The 24,414-nt window shown below is 57.2% G+C and overlaps 2 protein-coding genes across 4 annotated transcripts in view; one reads left to right on the forward strand and one right to left on the reverse strand.

Annotated features, from left to right (window-relative positions):
- Positions 1-24,405, reverse strand: TMEM63B (transmembrane protein 63B). Of its 3 annotated transcripts, none has more exons than XM_053904970.1 (24): positions 24,283-24,405; positions 17,481-17,663; positions 17,112-17,191; positions 16,808-16,849; positions 15,741-15,831; positions 14,275-14,312; positions 13,201-13,343; positions 13,037-13,088; positions 12,470-12,578; positions 11,736-11,806; positions 8,761-8,841; positions 8,162-8,285; positions 7,159-7,292; positions 6,879-7,016; positions 6,601-6,754; positions 5,589-5,695; positions 5,235-5,321; positions 4,966-5,031; positions 3,512-3,674; positions 2,835-2,940; positions 1,670-1,837; positions 1,324-1,439; positions 1,087-1,167; positions 1-815 (listed from the first exon to the last, which is right to left on the reverse strand). In XM_053904970.1, the coding sequence occupies exons 2-24, from the start codon at positions 17,637-17,639 to the stop codon at positions 624-626; spliced, it is 2,502 nt and encodes an 833-aa protein (XP_053760945.1). In that variant the 5' UTR covers positions 17,640-17,663; positions 24,283-24,405; the 3' UTR covers positions 1-623. The 3 variants fall into 3 exon arrangements, with proteins under 3 accessions (XP_053760945.1, XP_053760946.1, XP_053760947.1); XM_053904971.1 differs by lacking the exon at positions 24,283-24,405 and adding an exon at positions 21,995-22,016; XM_053904972.1 differs by lacking the exon at positions 16,808-16,849.
- TCTE1 (t-complex-associated-testis-expressed 1) overlaps positions 1-24,414 on the forward strand; it is a 196,656-nt gene that overhangs the window by 133,111 nt on the left and 39,131 nt on the right. The window lies entirely within an intron of this gene.

Consider the following 24,414-nt stretch of genomic DNA (forward strand, 5'->3'; position numbering starts at 1 on the left):
TCAGAGCTTTTCTTTTTGTTTTTATTTTAAAGGAAAAAAAAAAAAAAAAAACAGTGCAAAAACCCATTTTCCAGTGTCAGCCATACCCACCCCCCACCCCTAGGTCACCTCCCTGGCTGGGGGCCTGACTCTTCCTCCCACTCAGCAGCCCCTCCCCTCTCATGCAACCCACAGGGGCTGGAGGCTCCATTTCCCTGGAGTGCCAGATCCCAGGGGGCCTTGGGGGGAGGAAAGAACTGGGGGGGGGGGGTGGCCCCTGATATGCCTGCCCCCCCCCCAGGTCTCCAGCCATGGCACCAGGTACCCCTCTTGGCTCTCAATAACCCTTCCTGACCATACTACTAGCCTGGGGGGCACTGATCTGGGGGAACCCTGTCCGCACCCCTCTTTGCCCCGGGTCCGGCTCGGGGCTCTCCTCACTGAGGTTGGGGGGGTTCCCTCCCTCCCTCCATGGTGGGGGGAGAGTGGTGGAATCCCCAGGTTTAAATACCTTAATGAAAGCAGGGGATGGGGGGAGGAAGGGGCTTTAGATCTAATAAATTATTAGCGTTTTTAGTGTCCGTTGGGGAGGGGGGGTGGGTCGGGTGGGGGCAGGGCGTGGCCTCCAGGGCCCCTCCCTCCCCTTACTGGTGAATCTCATTCTCTATGAGGCTGTCCTCATAAGACGGGAAGTCTGTGTCCGTGAGGCCATCAGGTGGCATCAGCAGCTCCTCATCTTGGGACGAGGACAATGGGGGCTCATCCCCTGAGCTTCCAGGACCCCCGTCCCCTTCCCCGTCCACCTCTGAGTCCTGCAGCACCTGAGCGATGTATTTCTGAAGGGGGAGAGGAGTAGAGGGTGAGGGTGGACAGCTGCTCCTGGTGGCGAGGGGTTGATTGGGGGAATCTCAGGGTCTCCAGGAAGCGGGACAGTGATCTTCCCCCCCAGGGAGAGGTGGGCAGACCCCTCAGTGAAGCCAGATCTTTCCCTGCCTCTGGGGTCTGGAATGGGCTTCACTTTCTGAAGGACTAATGGAATCCCCAACTTTGGATTGAGCCTCAATCAGAGGCTCCTCCCCACCTTTGGCCATGAATCGGGGCACTCACCGCAGATTTGGGGACAGCGGCAGCAGTGGGGGGCCGTCCATTGCTTCTGGAGTCCACAGTATCTGTCTCCGTGTGCTCAATCTTGAGGGGTCCAGAATGAGTCAGGGAGTGGGGAGATGTCCTTGGCTCTCAGCCACAATCATGACCCTGCACCCTCTTGGCACCCCTGCCCTCAGCTCCCACCCATCCCCCTTGAGCTTCTGCCCTTAGCCATCCCCTGCCCCCCTGGCCCCACACCTTGTAGTTGTGGGCACTGAGGTATTTGAAGTGTCCGAAGCAGACGTGGCAGAGACAGATGACGATGGTGATGACCAGGACCACGAATGTGAACATGGACGTGGGGGCTAGGAACCCTGGTGGGGGAGGGGGCAGAGGATGGGGCTGCTACCTTTCCTCTGGGCACCCCCCCACCTTCGCTACCTTCTGAATGCAACCCCACGTTTCCATGTGCTGTGGCTTCTCCCAGGTTCCTTGCCTGTGGCCCTTGGCCATCATGGACCCTCCCATGGCTTGCTCTGCCTTGACTCTGAATGGGGGTCCCCCTCCCCCAGCTCCCTGAGGCATGTGGGGGGGTGGCCCTCACCCGTGCGCATGGTGGAGAAGAAGAGCAGCCAGAAGAGGCAGAGGATGGGTGCGGCCACCACCTGATTCACGGCCCCTGAGTGGATCTTCTTGTCCAGCTTGGCCGGCAGGTAGGCGTAGTAGAGATTGTACCTGTCTACCAGGTGCTTCAGCAGCATGTACATGAGCCCTGGGGGAAGCCACACGGGCCCTGACCTCGGAACCAACGCCACCGGACCTCGGTGTGTCCGTCACAGGTTGTCCCAGTCCTACCGAGATCGCTGAAGGGCTGGCCTCCCTCCTCCTGCCCCAGCCCCAAGCCCATCGCAGGATCACAGACTGTCAGCTTCCTCAGCTTCCCTGCTTTGTTCTGCTGCCCCTCGCTAAAAACCCTACTATTAGAAGTCCATTCATTTGGGTCAATGAGCTTCCTCTTGAAACCCTTCTCGGTTTTTTTCTATCCTGTCCCTAAACAGATGGGTATAAATTAGATGGTAAGTTCTGTTTTCCTGGAGGCTGAGGGAATGGGAGCTTTCAAATGAGGACAAAGGGGTTATTTTGGAGCCTTCAATAACCAGGGAGGGCGGTTAAGGGGTTAGGATGTTACCAGGGGGAAAGGAGAGGTCCCTAGTAGGGCAACAGGTGAAGAGAAACTTTGCTAAATTTCAGAAGGAAGAGGGACTTGTCCAAGGCGCACAGTTCAGCTACAGTGGGTCTCTGTGAGTGGCAAGAGTCCAACCCCACCCTGGAATCCAAAGGTCTTTCCTGAGCTTATGGGACTGTGTCCACGTGTACCCGCGGATGCTGTGTAGGAGTGACAGTGTGTGTGTGTGTGTGTGTGTGTGTGTGTGTGTGCGCGCACATGTGAATACCTCTGTGGGTATGTGATGTGTGTCCGAGCATGTCAGTTGAGTGAAGGCACTTGGTGTGGATGAGTATGGCCATGTTGGGTGGCTTTGCCCAGGGGCTCAGCACACCAGCTGGAGCCAACCTGAGCTGAGATGGTTTTCCCCCTCCTCCCCCCAGGCCCGGCCCCAGACTGAGGCAGGGACCGGGCGGGAGGCCCGAGGGGTCGGCCTCCCAGCCGGGGCCCTGTCCACTCAGGGCGGCCTGCCTTACTGGAGTGAAGCGGGTGAGGTCCTGGGTCCCCCCGAGCAGGGCCCAGGTCCCGGCGCGGCGGTGCCTACCGAAGGGCACGATGATGGGGCAGGTGATACTGTAGGTCATGACCACCGTGAAGACGCACATCATCCAGGCGTAGGCTGCGCCAAACTGGAACTCGTAGGCCTGATGCTGGGGGGGAGATGGGCAGGAGGGTGGCTCAGGGAAGGGAGGGACAGACTAGAAGGGCACAGGGCAGGTGGGAGGGGGCAGGGGGCCAGGAACGAAGCTGTGGGGAAAAGGAACCCAATATCCAGGGTGGGGCAGGGCAAAGCAGATGGAAAGAGGGGCTGTGGCTGAGTCAGGGTGGGTACAGTGACGGGGCATGGGTCGGGGGGGGGGGGCTCTTTGAGAAATCAGGGGCTGGTAGGTTGGTAGGCCTGGGAATGGGATGCCCAGAGACCTCGTGTGGGGTGAGGGCACAGGGACCCTAGGTCTAGGGACCCGGACCTCCCCCAACTCCCATGGGAACACTAGACTGTCAGAACTGGCAGGTGCCTTCGGGGTTCTCTATGTTGATCCATCGTCGCACATATGGGTAAACTGAGGCTCCAGAAAGGAAAGGGATAGCCCAAGGCCTCGGAACTGGGTCCTGCAACTTCCGGCACCCCTGTGTCCCCACACCCTAGCAGAACTGCCACTGTTTCTGGTTGGGCCCACCAGGGGGCGCTGTGCGGGCCACTGCGGCCCCAGGCGGCCGTACCCGCTTCACGTTGCGCCTCTCCGCGGCAGAGCGCGCCAGGCAGAGCCGGATCATGTACATGAGAAGGCCTGGGATGCGCAGCAGGTCCATGGCGTTGCCGATAAAGGCTGAGGCAATGACGTAGTTCACGAAGAAGGCGCCGTTGTCAGGCAGGAACACGCACCTGCAGGCACCAAGTGCTCCAGCACTGCACCCTGGGAGACCCGGCGGCGGCCTGCCCACTGCCAGCCAGAGAGCACACCACACCTTCGCCCCCAACGCGCCTTCCTCCATGTGGACACCCCAGGTCAGCTCTCAAGCACCTGTGCCCCCGCTTCCCCCCAGAGTGTGAACCCCAGGGGCAGATGCCAGAGTGTTCAACAGACACCTCCAACACCCTCAGTGCGAGTGGATGCAACCTGGGAGTGTGAGCTCAGCAGTGCGCCTAGAACTTGTGTGCTATAAAGACCCATGGAGAGTGCTCCATAGCCCTGAGGCCACCGGAGTTCAGGGTATGACTGTCCGAGGTCTCCACAGACAACCCCCATGAGATCCTAAAAGACCCCCAAGGGCGTGAGCCCTAGGAATACCCAGAAATTACCCCTTAGCTCTGAAATTAAGCCATGGTTATTACCCCCAGAGCGTGAGCCTCAGCCACCTCCAGAACACAAGCTCCAGAGACCCTTCCTCAAAGATCTTCAGTGGGGGAGCCCAAGAACTTTTGTCAGTGCCTGTGATACCCCAAGTGTGAGCCCAAGATGATCACAGATGGCCTAGAGCAAGACCCCTGGAGCTTGTGTCCACATATACAGCCATGGCACGTGGCCCCTCACCCCCACCCCCAAACAGCTTCATAGGGCTTTCCAGAAAAGGTGCTCTATAAAGAATTTCACAGTCACACCTCTGGATAAGAGCCTGAAACTTCAGAGGTGTTCCCAGAACCCATACCCCATAAACATCCCAAAGTATGAGCCCCAGAGTTCCCCGTAAATACTCCAGAGTTGGGAGCCCAAGAGCCTTCCATAAATACTCAGAAGTGTGGGCTCCAGAGCCCTTCAGGGATACACCCAAATCACTCCCAAAGTATGGCCAAGATCCTACTACAGACACCTTTCCAAACCTCCTGAGTGAAACTCGCCTCCCACAGTTAGTCCTAGAATACAAGCTCTAGAGACGGTCAGAGAAATGCCCCAGTGTGGGTCCTAAAGCCCCAAATACACTTTGAAGGTGACCTCTAGAGGGGTTCCCGGAGAATGAGCCCCAACACAGACCCCAGGGATATCTCCCACGTCTACACCTGAGACACTGTGTGCAAGCTTTGGGATGGCCTTGCCACACCCTGTAAGCCCCCTCCTCTTCCCTGCAGCGGGGGGGTGGGAAGCTTCGAGGCACCCTCCCATGGGGAAAGGCAGTGTGTCCCAGGCATACCCACCCCCGCCCTCCGGTCTCTTTCCCTGGGGGCCCAGGTCACTCACTCAAACCGAATAGCTGCCTCAGCCAAGAATTTCTTGTCAAAGAGCCAGCGGAAGAAGAGGTCCAGGCTGGAGAGGAGGAGTGGAGAGGTGTGGTGGGAGGCTGGAATGGCCCAGAACACCAGGGGAGGAGTCTAGTCCGTGAGCCTCTGGGGATGCTCCCCCAGACCTGGGTCCCCCCGCTCTGTGAGGGAGGTAGGAGCCTGGACCGTTCCCCTCGCCCACCCTGCAACACCCCCACGCCATCTCCCATCCCATCGTCTGCGACCTACCTGCTCAGTCCCAGTGAGGGCAGGAGCAGCACCATGAAGATGAGGAAGGTGTAGCATTTGTGCATGGTGGTCCTGTTCTCCCCGGAGCTGGGGCAGGGGGCACGGGGGCAGAGGTCAGGAGAACCAGCCCCCCACGCCTGCTCCCCTAGCCAGGATGGCATCACAGGAGGCCCCACTGGGATGGGGACCGCCCAGGGTGAGGATGCCGGCCAGCATCCCTTCCCCAGCAGCTCTGGGGCCGCCTGGGGCGGGGAGGCTGAAGGGGAAAGGGCTGCCTGGGGGCGGCGGGGTGGGGGTGGGGGGACGGGTGCACACCTAGGAGGGCCAGAGTGCAGTGAGTGTGAAGGGTCTCACCGTGTCCAGTGAGCTTCGAAGAAGGCCGAGTAGTAGACAATGGTAGGGAGCAGGGCCGAGAAGCACCACAGCAGCAGGGTGGGGAAGAACTGAGTGATGATGGGGTTCTGCAGTGGGGCACGGGGCTGCGTTTCAGGCAGGGGCAGTGGCCCCGGTCCAGCTTGCTTTGCTTATCGGCCCCCTCCCCCACTGAGCCCCAGGCCCCGCAGCTCTCAGGGCCCCATGACAGACGTCCAGAACCTGTGGGGGCCAGGGTCTTATGAACAGCATCAGTAGTTAGCACTTGCTGAGTACCTACTAAGTACCCAGCATTGATCACATGCTTTACGTGTATTGATCCTCACGATATTACCCCATTTTACAGATGAGGAAACTAAGGCAAAAAGAGATTCAGTAGGTTACCCGGCTAGTGAGGAGTGAAGGGGGGTGGAATCTGAACCCAGAAAAACCGGGTCTTATGTATTTTGCTCTTATCAGTCAGTAATTTTTTAAACTATCTTCCTTTGGACTTTGAGACTCTAAGGAGGTACGCCGTGTGCGTGGCAGGAGAGGTGAGGGGAGAGCTGGTGGAAGTGACCGTCACTCTGTCGCCATCTGAGCAGCCTTGCTTTTCCACACTGGGTTTCACGTAAGAGTCTTTTTGATAAAGGCACCAGAATCTGAGTTTGGAAGCCAGGGATGTAGTCTGAACCTCCATTCGTTTGTCGGAGAGACTGGGGGATGAGAAGGGACTGGCCCTAGGCTCTCTCTCTTCCCCGGTGTCTCTCTAGATGTGCGCAAACCCAAGGGTGGTCTCTGCTAGGAGAAGGTGGCAGGGAGCCCCAGGGAAGTTCACAGAGGGCTTTACAGCCCGTGGTCGTGTGGGAGTGCTTGGTGCGGCTGGGCTAGAAAAGCAGGAGAGGAGCCAGACTGGGCAGGAGGGTGTTCTGGATTCCCCCCGAAGAGGGATTCGAGGCCCGGCATCTGTGTCTCCTGACACAGCATAGAGGGGTGGGGCGGGGCAGGGCCTCACATTGAGGTACTCCACAGGCTTGGTGACGTTGAACTTGTCCATGGTGGTGATGATGATGGCCGGGGTGGTGAGGAAGAAGAGGAGGATGAAGAGGACGACATTGATGACCAGGCAGCGCAGCCACCAGATGAAGCCTCGGATGGACAGGTGCTCCCTGGGAAGGCAGGGGAGAGGGTCATCCTGGGGACCGCATGCTGATGGTTCCCGGAGACACCTCCCCTCTACCCACTGGAGCCAGCAGGCCCCATGGAACGTGCCCCTGCCACCCCAGCGCTCACCAGTAGATGTTCTGGGGGTCAGGGGCATACGACACGGTCCAGTTGGAGATGTGCAGGGACTCGCTGCAGGACGAGGAGCGCGGCTCCCCGCGGCAGGTGCAGCCCTGGCACTTACACACGTTGAAGTCCTTCAGGATGCTGGGGGACGGGCACCGGTTACCAGGGCGCCAGCCGCTGGGGACCCCACTGCCGACAGCTGGCCGTGAGCGTGGGGACCCGGGAGCCCCGGCTGGTCGGTGGGGGGCAAGGACTGGGCTGGGCAGGCAGGGCAGGGGCTCACATGGCGGTGATGGTCTCATTGTGGAAGGTGACAAAGGCCATGCCAAGAGGCTTCTCGTTCACCTTCTCCTTCTCCCGCTTGTAGTCCTCTTTCAGCTTCTGCTCCAGCTTCGTGTAGTACTCAATGGCCTCCACCTGCCGGTGGCGGGGGGGGGGGGGGGGGGGGGGGGGCGGGTGAGGCGAAGGTTCTGGTCAGAGAGCTGGGCTGGTCCCCACCATGCCCAGCGGCGCTGCCCCAGGGCTTACTACGGGCCAGGTACTGCTTTAGGCTTTCTATGTGTTAACTCGTAATCCTCATAAGCCCAAGGTAGGTACAATTAGCTCCATCCTACAGATGAGGAAACTGAGGCACAGAGCAGTCAGAAAACTCGCCTAAAGCCACAGAGCTAGTAAATACACCACAGCACTGTCCTCTTGGCTGACCTCTTCTGACTTGGGCCCTGAAAATTTGGTCACTGGAGGGATGGGTACAAACCCAGTAGTGGAACTGGAGCTTCAAGGACTGTAGGAACAGGTGGGGACCTACTGAGGGAGGGTTGCGCCCTGCTCCCCATCCTGGCACCCTACCTCCAGCCCCTGGGCCGCATGGCCTTGCCTCCTCAGGGAGTCTGTTTACCGTTGGTGTTTTTTATTTATTTTTGAGGGCGGGGGGGGGGGGGGGGGGGGGGGGGACAAAGGATCCGAAGCAGGCTCTGCATTGATAGCAGTGAGCCTGATGCGGGGCTTGAACTCAAGAACCGAACCGTGGGACCATAACCTGAGCCTAAGTCAGACACTTAACTGACTGAGCCACCCAGGCGTCCCTTACTTTTGGCTGTTTATGTTTAAGACCCATTTGTGTGTGTGTGTGTGTGTGTGTGTGTGTGTGTGTGTGTGTGTGTTCCCGGGGTCTTGGGACACGCACCTGGAATGTGCCCATCTCTACTGTGATCTGTCTTCCCAAGATCTGTCCAACCCCTCCCCGTATCCAGCAGGAGCTTTGGGGGCCTGAGGTCACCTCATACCTGCTCACAGCCTCGCACCACGCAGCAGCAGAGGTGGCCACAGGGCTTGGGGTTGATCATGGTGGGGACATTCTCCTTGCTCTGGAGGTTTGTGAAGTAGAGCTTTCCCCGCTCGGCCTTCTTCCTGTGGGATCCAGGGGTCCAGTCACCCACCACCCAGCTGGGGCCAGGAATGGCTGGGAGGGTGAGTAGGGAGCCCAGCTGAGGGGCCACCTAAGTCCACTCCCTGAGGACAGGGGCGATCTTACTCTTGGATCTGCTTAGAATGTATGGTTCAGATATGTCCCCATTCCAGGGTCTTCCCGCCCATCCCTTGAGGGCCAGAAATTCTTCCTATAGTCTGGCCTAAAGTTTTCACACTGTAGCTGGAGAAGGGGATGTCCTTGGACGGGGTGGGGATGGTGGGCTCCTTTCTTCTTGCAATAAACGCTAACCTCCAGGCTTTGCTCTTTCCAGAGCTGGATTGACAGGCAACCCAGGGGTTGAATTAAAATCAAATGCCCTGGGAAACACCTGGATGGGGAGCCAGGTTCCCCTGTGGCAGCTGAGATGCCCTCTATAACAGGCAGGGGCCCCCAGGTGTCATCCCCCCCCATTACCTCTCTGCATCGAGGAACATGAGGCGAGCCACGTTGTAACACGGGCGGGCTTCAAGAACCGTGCAGTTGGGATAGGCCTCCCTGCAATACAGTCCACCATCATCTTCTGCGGCGACCCTGCCCACCTGCCCCCGACTTGCAGCCGCGACCGTGAAGACATACACCCCCAATTCAAGCTCCCTCTTTCTGGTCTACAAAAATGGGAGCTCCGTAAGAATGAAACTTGGAAATTCCTCCCTGTGTTTAACTGAGCAGCAGCGGGGAGCCTTGAGGCACGGGGACCTTGAGCACACCCCGATGATGACCGTGGATGTGAGTGCACCCTCGCACGGTGCTAGGGGAGGCCACGGCCGTGGTCTGACTCTTGTTCAGAGCTCTGAACTTTCAGTTGAGAGAAACGGTTTTTACTCAGGTTGTTCTCTCAACCCTGTTTCCAGAATACCTGGTTACAGTCCAACACTTAGCCTTGCCTTACGGTCCAACTGATCCCAACCAACCCACGGCCCGGTCTGCAGACCCAAGACTGACCTTTTAACCCTGACCCGAGACTGACCCTCACCTTGCCCTGAAACCGAGCAGAGAGAGACTATATGTGACTCTCGGTGCTGGTACCTGGCAGGACTCGAGGGGTGCCTGCGGCTCCTTCTCACTTCTCATCGCACACTGCTCCCTGCTCCCCAATCTAGACTGAGCCCCATCTTTAAAAAAATTTTTTTAAATGAAGAACCACCAAGTGTTAACAGATGCACAATATCTAGTTCCCCAAAGCACGAGAATTTGCAAACTTAAATCTGGGATGCGGTCCTTGAAATGCACTACAGACTTTTCCCCCGACACGGTGTTACTCTAACCATTTTAGGGCTCCTCTTTGGATGGGCCTGGAACCCTGTGGCAGGCTGAGCCCTCATTCTCACCCGACTAATCTCTAACCCCTTAATCCCTGCCATGCAGGCTCTCTGATATTACACACGGGATATTCCCTAATTCTGCTGGGTCAGTCCTCTAATTCAGACAGACCCCAGACCTGGATCACAAGCCCTACTCATCACCATGTGCTCGGGCCTGGGCCAGCAGCTTAGACATACTAGGTACTCAATAAACATGCGCTGAACGAATGGATCCATGAGATGGCTGTTCCCTGATGCTCACCTCCTTGACCCCCCCAAACTCCAATTAGGACCACAGTCTCCCCCCCACCCTGCTTAGAGGCTGACCACTAAATTTTAATCACAGTCTGCTTCCTAAACAAAACTGTAGATTGACTCCTGAAATAGCCTGAACCACGAGCTCCCCACGGACACCCATCAGGCCTGGTTCTCCTTTGTCTCCCTGGTAGGAAGCACACAGTAGGTGTACGATGAGTGTGTGCTGAATGGATGTTTGGTTAGCGGGGTTCACTTCCTCACTGTGTGCAGGGCCCTGTCAGCATGACCCCCGCCGCTCCCTCCCCCCCACTGGAAACAGCAGCCCTTCCTGACTCCCTCACTCTGTTCCTCTCCCTGCTTTGGTTTTCCCCCTGGCACCCACCCCTACTCAACACAATGTCTGTTACTAGTTCGTTTGTTTATTACCTGTCTCGCCCACCAGAATGCCAGCGGACAAGGGCAGGGGCTTTCTTTCTTTGTTTACTGCTGTAACCCTAGGTCCCCCTCCAGGGCGGGTGCCCGGCAGGTGCTCAAGAAGGATTTGTCATTAAAGGACTAACCAGTACAAGCTGACAACTGATCCCAACAGGACAGTGATATTAAGATGCCACCTAATTCTGAGCACACACTGTCCTTAATCCTGACTCGGACTGCCCCCTAATGCCGATCACAGCTGGGAATCCAGACAGGATCCCAAGTCGCTCTCGTACTGACTGAGGATGATCTAATTTTGACCGCTGTTCTTGAACTTCTGTGTGGGCAGGGCCTGTTTCTAATTTATTTATGCTTGGAGTACAGAAAGTGATAATAAATGCATGTTGAATGAATGATTATCCGTCCGCTGATGCTGATCACAAACCACTCATTTGCCTGCAACAAAGGGGTCTGCAATCTAACCTCGGCCAGATGCTGACTCCTAATCCTGTTCTGATCCAGAACAAGAACTGGCTTCTGATCCAGGCCAACTGGCTGTGGATGCAGACCTCACTAAGTCCCGATCCTGAGCAGAGACTGAGCCCTGATCCAAACTGCCAATGTCCCTTATCAGGACCACTGGCCAACTCCTAATTCTGGCCACAGACTGGCCTCAGACCAATCTCTGATCAGACCCTGGACCAGCTCCTGATGCTGACCTCCACCATGTGAACGTCCAGAGAGCTCAATGATCTTTCATTCGTTTCTATGGTCCCAAGGCTTAATATCATGAGAAAGTCTGCTGAGCACACAGATGAATGTGTGACGGGATCCTTAATCCCGGATGCGGACCATTCCGGCCACCTGGAGCTCCTGGAGGTGTATATTCCCCTTCCCCTCTGAGACACAACTCCAGAGCTGAAAAGAGCCTGAGAACACATGCAGCTCAGGTCCACAGCCCCCCCCTCCCCCCCCCCCCCCCCAGGATCCACTGAAAGCCAAGAGCTCCTCCCTGCCAATCTGCACACAAACCCCAGAATGTCACCTACGGTTTTGAAGCCACACACCTTGAAGGGCCCTTGGATCCCAGGCCAACAACCCATGACCCAGTTCAAGCTGAGAGGGGAGGTGGAGTGGGGGGGGGGGGGGGTGAGAGAGAGGAAGGAGGGGATGTGACATACACTTCCTTCTCTCACTTTACAAGTATTTCTTATATTTCCCCTGCTGTTGGGGGCGGGGGTGGCTATCACCCAGCCCTGGTGCTAGAATGCCCTGGGGTCACTTAATCCTTCAGTGGTCTAGTCTCCACCCCACTGCAGCCCAGACCTCAGCCGGAGGGTGTGAGAAGTCTGAGGGGTTGAAAGGCGGAAGAAGGGCCCACAGGACCTGGGGTTGGGGGTAGGAGTGGCCACTCACTCAAAATGCTTCTTGATCTTTTCTGACTCTGCATATTTGGAGATTCCATTGATGAAGAGAGTCCGCTTCACCTGGGGTGAGAGGGGAGCGCATGTACCTTCCAGAGGAGGCTCGAGAATGCCAGGAGGGCGTGGGGAATGGTGAGCAGAGAGGAGCAGCTGGGTGGGAGGAGGCCTTAGGGATAAACCAGGTTCCAGGGAAAGCAGGGGAGTGCATCTAATTGAAATCAGGCAGGAGCTTAATGAAAGAGCCATTTGGTCTCTCACTCCTGAGGGGTCATCCAGGGCGAGGGAGGGGGTACTACTCTGACCCTCAGGCCACAAGGCCCCCGGCCCCGGCACCATGGCTGCTGTAGGGTGGGCATTCAGTACTGGGCTGGTAGATGGATGCGGAGAGGGAGGGAGCATCCCAAGCATGGCATCACCACTGCTGTTTCCCCAGGGCCAGGCACAGCATGGGTGATTTCCACGCCTCCTATCACCTACCCCCCCCCCCCCCCCCCGCCAACGCCCCCCATCTTAGGAAGGTTCTGCTGTTGTCTCATTTTACAGACCAGGAGGCGAGGCTTGGGGAGGTAACTGAACTTGCAGCATAGGGGCTCTTGAGTTGCTGAGCCCGGAATGCAACCCAGGTGGCCTCACCCTGGCACTGACACCCCTTAGGGCCGAGGGGAGAGAGGCCCAGAGGGAAGGGAAGAGGCTGGGGGCGGGGCAGGCCGGCTGGGCTCTACTCACTAGGTCGTCCTCCTTGTAGCGCATCTTAGAGGTGTGCCTACGCATGCTGTAGACGGTGAGCAGCAGGTACAGGAAGGCGAAGGAGGTGTGCAGCCATAGCAGGTTGTTCCTGGGTGGGGCAGAGGGGTACATGGAGCCACTGGGGCCAGGAACCCACTCAGACAGCGCCCAGCCTCCCGGTGTGAATTCAGCCCTGGTTCAAGGCCCTTCTACTGCCAGCGGTCTTCTGGCACTGGCCCCCTCACAGGGCAGGCCCCATACTTCACACCGTCCGGGTCCCAACATTATTCCACTGCAGTTGAAATGTCCCCAAGAGGTCATCTCTCCCTGCCCTGTGCACTGGCTACACTGTCCCCTAACTACCCCCTGCCATCTTTCCCTGGCCTGAGGTCACACAGCAGCTTCTTTATCTGGTCATCTCTGGGGACTCCTAGCAGACATCCACCTACTCTGTCTCCAATCCAAGTCCCCAGGGCCCCACATCCACCTCTCCCCACAGTGCTCCCCCTCGCACCCCTCCTCATTACAGCTGGACTCTGACCTCACTGACTGGCTTCCCAATCTTACCCTGATTTCAGGTTGGCAATGGTGGTTCTCCCGAAGCTGTAGGCATTGTTCTCTGGGGGTGGGAGGGGGCAGGAAGAGGGAGAGGATGATGCTGGGGTCAGGACGCGTGCCCTCCTGCCCCCTCTCCTCCCTTCCCCGCCCCACCCATCCCAGCCTTCACTGACCCAGCAGGTCCCCTGAGAAGTTGACAGGGAGCACGATGCCCACAGAGAGGACGCCCACGACGACCAGCAGCCCGATGATGTGCCGCTGGAAGGACAGGTAGTGCACAGCATCGCCCCCACATTTGTCCCGGATCTCATCATCCCTGCAGGCCCGGGGCAGCAGAGGAATCAGGTGAGGGCCGGGTGGCAGAGGGGCCACAGCTTGCCTGCCCTGCCCGCCCCCAAGTCCACCCTAGCCCCTGCCAGTCTGGCAGCAGTATGGGGGTGGGCTAGGGTCTTTGGGCCCCCTATTATTGGGAGGGGGGATGAGAAAGGGAGAGGGAAGGGGAGGGAGGAAAGGAAGGATGCAGGGAGGGAAAGGAGAAGAGGAGAGAGAGGAGGGGAACAGAGGGGAAAGGGGAAGATTGCAGAGAGGAAGAAAGGGTAAGAAAGGGCCAGGAGTAGAGGGGGTGTTGAAAGGGAGGGTGGGTTGATGGAAGAGGTTGGAGCAGGAGGGAGGATGGAGGCTGGGGACAGAGCAGCACCTTATGGGTGCTGGATAAACACATTATGTGGTGCACCTGGGGAGGGGCCCTGGGGGCCGGGGCGTGGGCAATGGTGGTGCTGACCTGTCTGGGCCTCCTGCCTCTCTCAGCGCTCACTGCCTGCCTGCCGCACTCTGGCTCGACCTCCTGACTTCTGTCTGCTGGACACTGGCTCCTGCCTGTTGCTGGCTGGCTGCTCCCAGCCTGCCTGCTGTCCCCCACCCCGCTGGCTGCACGGAGGCTCTGAGGTGGGGGGGCTCTGGCCTCTGCCCTCACAGGGTGGCAGGGGTGCGGAGAGCTGAGGGCAGAGCGGGCCCACCAGGCAGGGGGGCATACAGGAGACCGTGGGGTAGACTGAGGCCAGCTCAGGGGACAGCAGAGGCCAGGACCCCAGGGCTTGGCCTCCTGGAGGAAGGAGGAGGGTGCTGGACTGGCTAGGAGCACTAAGGCCCTCAAAGCTGCTGGCCTCTGGATTTTGTAGGGAAGTAACAGGTTCTGAAGTTTTTCTTTGTTTCTCTCTTTCCTTAGAGCCTGAAGACTGTTCACTTACTTTATCCTGAAGATGGCTGTCAGCCAGGAACAGAAACCCTGGAGTGGGGGGGACAGAGGGCTATCAGCTGGAGCCCCCCTCCACCCCACCACCCCCAGCCTCCCTTCCCCCTCAAATCCCACCTGCCCCATTCTCATAATCACCTCCAGGCTGGGCTCACCTTGGAACAACTTCCACAACCCCCCAAAGAAAGCAGCTCATCCCAGAGGGGGAGAGGGAAGGTGCCAGCCCTCAAAGGAGAAAGGGACTAAGGCCAAACTGAGTTATCTGTGGATGCTCATGTCCAGAGCTACATATCCCCGCCAAGAGCCAACGGGGCAGCACAACCAAAGGAAGGCCTGCAGCGGTGTGGGTCAGGGTAGGGAGGAGTGGGATTCAGGGTTCTAGGAGAGGCAGTGGGGACTCCAGACCCAGACAAGAAGAGTCCGCAACATGGCTCTGCCTACAGCAGAGGGGCAGGCCAGGCTTCCCGAGTTCCTGCCACCTTTCTTCCAATACAGCCCAGAGGGACCAACCCCCGGGTGCCTGTGAGCTTCAGTCTCCCACCTTCAAGCCCCCAGGCCTACCTGCAGCAGAGACCCCACTGAGAGAAGGGTCGGGATACAAGGGGGAGGGCTGGGCAGAGAGAACCCTCCCTCACCTTCCTACCAGTGGAAGGTCCAGGCTTAACACAGGATCGGGGACAGAGGTGCTTCCAGTTAAGATGCAGGACTGTGCTGCCTGCTGCCAACATCACCTGAGTCTGGGGACCATGTGGACACCTCTGGCGGGCAAGGGTGATAGCTTTGCTTTGCCACTTACCGGTGTGAGTCCAGCTCAGGAAGCTGACAGGCTTCTTCTACTATGGCTGCTACAGGAGCTGTTGCCCCCAGGCCACCCAGCCCAAGCCGGACTGCCCAGGGCCAGCCTAGGGCCTAAAGATTAGAGTTCTGACTAGGACCCACACCCTGGCAGAACGACAGGGGCCAGGCAGGTAATGTTGGAGTACTGGGTCTGGCGTGCATGAGGGTCCGGGGACTGCTGTGAATCGCCTTATCTGTAAGGACCTCTGCCACTCAGCCCCAACCCACAACTGGCCCCATCTAGACGAGGGCCACCAGCCTGCAATCTCTGAGCAACGCAATGAATTCCTGCTTTTGCTCCATGGGGCAGAAAGGCCTGTCATTACTTCTAAAACCCTAAGGAAGAAGGGGTCCTTGGGATTAACAGGTGGAGATGGGCGTGGGGCTCTACGTGGTGCAAAGTGTGGGATTCACAATGTTAGGTCTGTGCTGATTTGGAGGCTGGCGTGGAGTACAGAGCGAGTCTGGGTGGCCATCCTGTGGCTCTTAGACGAGCACTGCCCTTGCTGAGGAGAAGGCCACATTCCAGGTCCTTGACTCTGTATCACTGGAGGCTAGAGGCTGCTAAGCCCCCTGCCCCGGAGAAGGAGTGGGTGGCTAACAAGTCTGGGGGAGGGCACTCACATTGTCTCTTTGGTCAAAGTCGACGGAGCTGGAGACAGACGTGAGACGCTCATACCGGTCATGACTGTCCCCGTGCATAGCTGAGGCCACACTGGGGGTGGGGAGGTGAGAGATCAGAGAGCCTGGTGAGTCTGAGCTCCTGGGGAGCGGGACTGAAGTGGGGGGCTCCCCCTCCAGAGCTCCAGGGGCTAGACAAAGCACAGAAAGCGCAGAGGCTGAAGCGGGGACGAACGCCTGCCTTCTCCCTGCCTCCCTTAATTGCACCTCCTTCCTTCAGAGCACCTGGAGGGCACACCAGTGCAGGGAAGTGAGTGAAGGGAGAAGGGTGTCTTCATCTTACTCCCTGGAGGCTGGAGCGAGAGTGTGAGGAGGCCCTGCATTTCTGGGGCTGACCAGCAGGGGACGGGATAGGGGGGCGACAGAGCCAGTATTATGCACAGGGCAATGGGGAGCTGAAGGAAAGGATGGACTAGGAGAGCCCCAGAAGGGCTGGAGGGATCAGGGGCTGGGGGATGCCTCCCAGGTGGGACCCTCCCCTCCCCCTTCCCTGACCCCAGCAGCTGCTGCAACTCCAACGCTAGTCCTATAGACAGAGACAATGATGTGACACAAAAGGCCAGATTCGGGGCTCCGTGGGAGGCCCCCCTCCCAGGCCTCCAGAAGGGGTGAGCAGGGAACCCTGAAATATGAAGAACTAGTTGTTAGGGGATGGCAAGCCACTGGGGACACCCAATCTTGTCTCTGGGACCAACAGGTGAGCGTCCTCTAAGTTTCCGGGAGGACAGCCCCTCCAGCCTGGCCACCGGCCACCATAAAGAGAGCCAGGCACATGGGGAGGGGCCTCTCCCAGGCAGAAAGCCAGAGGGAGAGATGGGGGAGCGAGGCAGAGACAAGTTGGAAGTCCCCTGCTCTGCAAAGCACACCGCCTGCGTTAGTCCGAAACATGAGCCTGCAGAGGAGAAAACTGCAAAGAGAAACCAGTAACGAGGCAGGAAGAGAAAAGAAGCATGAGAGAAGAAAAGAGAAAGCTGGTTTAGTGGGGATGAGGGGGCAGGTGCCCCACATACTATTCCTGTTCCACTCGCTCCCTCTCCTGCCGCTGCCGAAGCCTGGGGACAGAGAACAGACAGGGTTAACAGGGGAGGTGGGGGAGGGTCCCGGGGGACTGACAAAGGACACAGATCCAACTGTAGGCCTTCATGTCCCCCATGGCTGTTCTGGGACTGGTCCCTCTTCATCCCCCTGACAAAGGGGGATGAGAGAGGGCTGGCTCTTTCCTATCCCTGAGGAGTGATGGGTGTGTGTTGAGTGAGTGACAGTGAGTGTGCATGTGTATGTGTGCAGGGGTGAGGCAGAGTCCCCAAGCCTTACCTGTCTGCATCTGTCACCAAGGCCAGCCGCCCATAGTCCCAAGCCACCTTCCGGAGAATGGAGAACAAGAACAGCAGTGCCTGTGGGCAGAGGGAATGGTTGGCAGGTAGAGAGACCGTCCACCCACGGGACTAGCCTGGAGGGCAGGGGCAGAGGGGCTGGGATCTGGCCTTAGAAAGGGCTGACCCTGGCTTGGGTGAATGGCCAGAGGCTAGGCTTGGGCTGCGTGACACGGATCCCTCCCATAGTTAAGCCTGGGGAGTCAGGGTCAGGTGGAAGAGTGGTTAGAGCTACAGGTGTTAGCTAGCTAGGTACAGGGTGTGGATGCCAGGCATGGGGGGTGGGGGGGGGGCATGTGTGGGCACTCACAAGGAAGCACATGAAGTCAAGAGCCAGCACGGTGGGGACACCCCCAAAGGGCAGGCCCTGCAGGACGGTGCTGCGGATTCGGGCACTGTAGCAGTAGTCCTTAGGGTTGCTGTTGTTGAGGGCCGTGGTGCCCAGGGTGGCCAGAAGGAAGGGCAGCATGGCTGCTACTGCCGCATGGTCCTCCTGAGCAGAGAGCACCATGGTCAGCTGGGCTCATCCCCTGTCCCCCTCATGGCTCCCAGCATGAGCATGGGGAGAGGGAGTGAGGGCAGATCACCGGCTGCCTGGGTGGGGGGAAGCACTGGCTTCCAGAGATAAGGGCCTGGGGAGGGGAGGGTTGAGTCACGTGGATTTACCTTCATTGGCTCTGAGGCCGAGACCCCACCCAGGGTCTGGGGAACTTGGCCCAGATCTGCACTGGGGAGACTGGTTTTTCTAAGTTGGAAGTTGTGAGTCTCTGCTGCCTACCTCCCACCACCTCCATACACACACACAAACACTCTCCAAACACACACACACACACACACACACACACACACACACACACACACATTCACTTTCATGCTTGCTTTCTCTTTCTCCCTCTCTCTCCCTCTCTCTCTGTCTCAGGCAGAGACATGAGGGAAGATGGGGAGAGGTCTTAGGTCTGAGGGTTCAAGGCTAAAAGGTGGGGTGAGGAGGCCAGGGGAAGATGAGTCAGGAACCAGCTACCTCATCCTGATCTTCTCTTTCTACCTCTATTAGAAAAATGGCATGATTTCATCTGCTTAGAGATTTCGGCACTGTTAATCACTTTCTCGATATAACTGGCTTCAAAACAAAGGAAAAAAAGGGGGGTGCCTGGGTGGCTCAGTCGGTTGAGCGTCCAGCTTTGGCTCAGGTCATGATCTCACAGTCTGTGAGTTCGAGCCCGTGTCGGGCTCTGTGCTGACAGCTGGGAGCCTGGAGCCTGCTTCGGATTCTGTATCTCCCTCTCTCTCTCTGCCCCTCCCCTGCTCATGCTCTGTCTCTCTCTGTCCCAAAAATAAATAAAAACATTAAACAACAACAACAACAACAACAACAAGGAAAAAAAAAGATGCTCAGCTTCAGAGCTGGCTCTCTGTCCTCAGAGTAGGGACCTGAGGATGGGGTCAGAGTGGGAAGTCAGTTAAAAAGTTAGGACTTCTGGGTTTGCATTATCTGCCTGGTCCCAGTCACTCCTGCTTACCCTCATTCCTTTTTCCCTGCCTTGGAAGCAGCTCCTCCCCTCCAGCTTCCTCACCTCTCCAACGATCTCAGCACAGGGGTCACCTGAGTGGTGTGAGAACTACAACTCCCAGAGTGCCCTGTTCCTGCCTCCGGAGTAGGGCAGGCTGGGAATGCTGTGCCCTCCAGCGAGCTTTTCCATTGGCAAAGGAAGAGAGAGTGGGCAGGGGCCTCTTAGCCCGCCCAAGTCCCCGGCAGCCAGGGTACTGCCCTCCAGCCCGGTTCCCCGCCACTGCCCACTGCCGGGCTGCCCGGCCCTCTTTGGGCTGGGTGGGTGGGGCGGGGAGGAGGAGGGAAGGGGCAGCCAGCCCGGATACCTGGGTTCTGGGAGTGTCTGGGGACGGAACCTAGCAGGGCTCTGGGGAGGCTCCTACGGTGGAGAAGTGTGGCCGAGGCACGCTGCTCCACCCCGTCCTACTGGGGGCCCCTGGGGGCCCCTTCTGCTGACAACACTGAAACTCTGCCTGGGGTGGGGGTGGGGGTCCCTAGGGAAGAGAGGAAACCAGACAAAGAGAGAGAACAACAAACCAAGAATCAGTGACTGTAACTCTGGCAGCAAGCATCCTCTAGCCCCTTGGGGGGACTCAGAGGGTTTCTCCTGCCCACCGATCCCTGGTTTTCCCCTTCCTGACACTTCAATTGCAGGGGAAGAGGCACCAGCTCTCAAGTGGAGGGGGAAGCTGTGGTTGTTTATATGTTTCACTTGGTCCCAGGGAGTCTCTGAAAAGCCTGTATTAAGAAGGCTAAAGTGGTAACTGCCCAGTGTTTATGCCTCCCTCTTCCCTTCCAGCCCAAGTTGCCTTAAAAAAACCCCAAAACCCCATGAATTTAGTAATTACAACAGGCATCACTTATCTAGTACCCACTGTTTCAAGAATAATACATACACAATTTCGTTTAATCCTTGACAATCCTGAGTTGGATCTTATTGCCATTTTAAGATGAGGGCACAGGGGATCAGAGAAGTTAAATAACTTTCCCTAAGTCACACTGCTCATAAAATGATGGAGTTCAAACCTAGGTCAACTTCCTTCTAAAGCTAGAACACTGTTCAGGGCACCATGCTTTTCTGATGTGCCTAGAACAGGAGGACTCCACAAAACACAGAAGTTTCATAAATGCTCATTCTCCAGCTAGAGAATACTAGAGCATTGTGGGAATGTGTATGTTTAGGTGTGCAGACATGTGTTGATGTGTGTGTGTGTGTGTTGGGGGGGAGGTAGGAGACTGGTGTGTAAGTTGGGGGGTGTGTGGGTGTGCCTAGAAGCTTGGATATGTAAACGTGAGGTGTGTAGAACCCTGCGGTACCAGGGTTAAAGTGGAGGTTAAAGGTAGGTATAGGTATCTTGGATCTTGGGTCTGTGATGGTTGGCAGCCCTCTGAATTAGTGGCCCCCGCCCCCCGCTCCAGTATACTCCAGCAATCAAGAGAGCCCATTCCTAGTTTTTGCCTGTCTCTCTCCCCAACTCCAAGGCTCCATCAGACCAGAATGCAATGGGTACAAACCCCTGGAGTACCACGCACCCCCCCCCCCCAGTCCTGTCCACACTGAAAGAAGGTGGAACGTTCTGCGAGCTTCTGCAGTAAGGGGGCCCCATAGGGTGGGTGAAGGTCCAGGTAGATGCTTAGTAACTGAAATTATGGTGTCTATCTGCTGCTTCCCTCTTTACAGTCACAAAGCACTCCCCCCCTCCCCCAACAACTGCATTGATCTTACCCCTGACCCCCAAGGAAGGCAAGGTACTTGCTGGATCAGATCACTATCCCCTCTTTACAGGGGAGGAAGCAGGGGCCCAGGGAGAGAGAAGGAGAAGCGACTCACATGAGGTCACAGGGCAGGTAAAGTGTGGAGTCAGGGCCAGTGGCTCTTCAGGCTCACTGGGTTCCTTGGTGCTCCTAATTGTGGGGGGCAGGGTTGCAGGGGGGCTGAACTTCACCTAGGGCAGCTGCCCAAAGCTTTTAGGGAGAGCAGCTGGGAGGGTGGAAGAAACTGAGGCGGAATATTTGGGGGGAGGACTAAGTGAGGGGGCAGTTCATCCCCTGGGCCAGGTGTATCCTGGAATTTCTCTAGTCTGACACTGAGACTTTAGCTGGCAGTATGTAGAAAGTGGAGGAGGATTTTATTTATTTATTTAAATTTTTAAAAAATTGAGAGAGAGACAGAGTGTGAGCAGGACAGGAGCAGAGAGAGAGGGAGACACAGATCCGAGGCAGGCTCCAGGCCCTGAGCTGTCTGCACAGAGCCCAACGCGGGGCTTGAACTCATGAACCGTGAGATCTTGACCTGAGCCGAAGTCGGACGCTCAACCGACTGAGCCACCCAGGTGCCCCCAAAATGGCGGAGGATTTTAGTTCTAGCTATCTAAAGGTTGTTATGTTACCATTAAAAAGCGTGTGCATGGTGAGGGTGAGGGAGTTAGAAGGTAAAAGTTTTTTCTTCCAGAGTTACTTGGGAAGATTTCATTTAGGGCTTGGGATCAGGAAGGCTGTGTGTTCTGAAGGGAGGGGATGATGATGTGGGTCAGTTCTGCTACTATGTAACCTGGGCCTCAGTCTTCCAAACTGTAGCAAAGAGGTATTAATATCCTTGCTCCACCCCTCCAAGCTTCACAGGGATGGGTAAAAAAAGTATCTGCAGGGGCGCCTGGGTGGCTCAGTTGGTTGTGCATCTGATTTCGGCTCAGGTCATGATCTCACGGTCCGTGAGTTCGAGCCCCACGTCAGGCTCTGTGCTGACAGCTCAGAGCCTGGAGCCTGTTTCAGATTCTGTGTCTCCCTCTCTCTCTGACCCTCCTCCGTTCAGGCTGTCTCTCCCTGTCTCAAAAATAAATAAACGTTAAAAAAAAATTTTTTTTTTTTTAAAGTATCTGCAAAAGAGGATAAATAGTAGCAGGAAAAGGGACGTCTTAAGGCTCAGTCCCTTATGCTTCCGACTTCAGTTCAGGTCATGATCTCACTGTTCCAGAGTTGGAGCCGGAGTCGGGCTCTGTGCTGACAGCTCAGAGCCTAGAGCCTGCTTCGGATTCTGTGTTTCCCTCTCTCTCTGCCCCTCCCCCACTCGTGCTCTGTCTCTCTCTCTCTCAAAAATAAATAAACATTAAAAAATTAAAAAAAAAACTAGTAGGAAAAGAATGCATTTATCAAATATTGATTTCCCTCTTCTTCTGTGCCAGGCACTGTTCTTAGTGCTTTACACATGTTAGCTCATTTACTAGCCATCACAACCCTGAGAAGACACTGAGGTACAGAGAGGGTGCAGAACTTGCCCGATGTCACACAGTCAGTCTGTCACAGATCCAGATATGGACCCAGGCAGTCCGGCTTAAGTGTGTGGTCTTGACAACCGCATGCTGCTGCCCTGGCCGGAGGAGAAGCTTCCATCAGGGACCTGGTGGGGGTGGGGGCTGCCAGCTCCAGCTCTGGAAAAATGCCACACCCTATTTCTACCTGTTTGCCCTCCTTCTTGCCTGTGGCTGCCAGACCCTCCCACTCAGACTGTGGGACTGTGATTTCAGGCTTTATCTAGGATGAGACAGAGCTGGCTACTGACCTGGGCAAATTACTTCACCACCCTGGGCCTCAGTTCCCTCATCAGTAAATGGGAATCACAATTCAGTTGTGTGGTTGTTTTGAGAACTAAACAAGATGACTTATGTAAAGCTCTTAATACAGTTCAAGGCACATGACAGATTCTAAAAATATTAGGTACTGTTATTAATAAAGTGTTGGCATAAAAGGGGTTGGTTTAGTGAAGGAAAACTGGTAAAAATCAAAATAAAGGAAAACAGACTTTAACGTGACAGAGCCCCTCAGTCAGGATGGGCTTCTTGTTTAGACTAAAGGGTTTATATGGCCTTCAGGATTCTGCCGCTGAGTGGCAGGGAGTGTTCCCAGACTCTTCAGACATATCCAATCCATCTGTAGCAGACCAGAAAGGTGGGAGCCCAGGAGGGTGATGTTATGCCAAGATGGGTCAGAAGTTTAGAGAAGAGAACCCATTATTGATCAACAACGAGGCAGGGTGCCAGGCTCTTTACCTGTGTTATCTAGTTGATCCTCATGATAAATCTCGTAAGGAGGTGGTAGTAAATGCACTTTTTAATTAAAACTAAGGTTCAGACAGGTTAAGTAACTTGTCAAGGTCACACAGCTAAAGAATAGCAGATCTGGAATTTGAACTGAGGCCTCCAAGACTCATAATCGGAGGGAACTTGTAGGATGTCCAAAAGGGGGTTAGCTTCCCTAACTACCTTTAGCTACTCACCACCTGCCTTCTGCCTTGCCACATCCCCACCCACCACCCAACCATAGGCCAAGACTGAGTTGGATGAGCCAACAGCAGGCCCCAGCTTGTGCCACCTGCAGCAAGCCAGGGCCTGGACCCTCTGGTGCCCTGGAGGACAGTCATGCTGCCAGCACAACCAGGGCTGGAAGCCTGGTAGACACTCCCACTCCTCTCCTCTCACGGCCTGGGAAGCAAGACTGGGGGTCCCTACTCAAGAGGGGTTGAGCACAGCCTCGTTTTTCCCCGGGCAGACCCAGGGAAAGGGTAGAGAGTGGTATTGGGTACAGAAGCCCAGACCCTCCTGCCCCGCAGGGAAGTGGAGTGCTGAGCGGCCAGAGCTCCCCCCAGGGGACCCAGGCAGGTGGCAGCACAGAGCCCCAAGGGCAGCTGGCCCCTCTGACCTCTCCTCTCCACTTCCCAAGCGACCTTCTCTTCTGAGGAGCAAGGCGCCAAATCTTTGGGACTGTCCTCGCTAGACGGTCAAGAAGGCCAGGAGGGACAAAGCGCGCCCCCTCCCCCCAACAGGGCCTTTGCCCCACTCCTTGTTCCGCCTCTGAAGCCTTTCCCCACCGCACCCTCCAAAGCAGGCCCGGGCGGCTCATGAATGAACTGCACTGTGCGGGGCGCAAGGAGAGGACACGCTCCCGGGGCCAGTCGCCTCTTCAGCCCGAGACCAGTCCCCAGACGGGCTGGGGGCAGCGGTCGGCCTCCAGCCAGCACCCGCGAACCCTGCCCTTGTCCGAGCCCGAACCCCTGCCCCGGGCAGGCTTGGGGGGGTGGGTGGTTCTCGGCCCCGGGAACAGGAGAAAAGATAAAAGAGACCGAGGACATTGGACTTGGCGACCCTGGAATCCAAAACTCGGGGGCGGGGGCGGCAGGTTCCCCACAGCGGCGGCGAGCTGATGGGGGCGCAGCTGGAACCCTGGAGCGGCATGCGGGGGGACGCGCACCTGGACCCGGCAGGTGGGAGAAGAGTGGCGCTTGGGGGCCGGGGGCGGGGGTCCCACCCCTCGGGATCTCCCTAGGGGTGGGGACAGACGGCGGTGCACATCTGGACCCTCGGCAGGGGTCAGAGGACTCGCATTTGGCTCAGGATGGTACGAGGTTGGGGGCAGCGCGCGGCACCACTGGGTCCCGCGGGCCCGGGCACCTCTGGGTCCCGCAGGAGGTTGAAGGGAGGGGACACGTAGCTGAGTCTGGGGTTTTCTTTGGGTGGTGGTAGGAGCCTCAAAGAAAAGAGAAGGGGTTGGGGAAGGGTCGCGTACTTACCCCCAGGCGCAGACTCGGCTCCGGCTTGGAGCCCCGCGTTGGGGCGGGGCGGGGCTGGGGGAGGGGGAGGGGGAGTCGCTGGGCGGCTCGAGCTCCGGGCTCCTGCGGCGGCCGCGGCAGTGTCTGGGGGAG

The sequence above is a fragment of the Panthera pardus genome, unplaced genomic scaffold, assembly GCF_024362965.1.
Source record: "Panthera pardus isolate Hobbes unplaced genomic scaffold, ASM2436296v1 HiC_scaffold_17, whole genome shotgun sequence".
Classification (NCBI taxonomy): Eukaryota; Metazoa; Chordata; class Mammalia; order Carnivora; family Felidae; genus Panthera; species Panthera pardus.

Coding starts and splice junctions, on each gene's coding strand:
- TMEM63B (XM_053904970.1), bottom strand. CDS start 17,639: ATGCTGCCCTTCCTTCTGGCCACCCTGGGCACCACGGCCCTCAACAAC. Junction 5,696..6,600: donor AGCCTGTGGAGTACCTCAAT/GTGAGGCCCTGC, acceptor GCCCCACTGCAG/AACCCCATCATCACTCAGTT. Junction 1,440..1,669: donor CTTCTCCACCATGCGCACGG/GTGAGGGCCACC, acceptor CTCCCCCACCAG/GGTTCCTAGCCCCCACGTCC.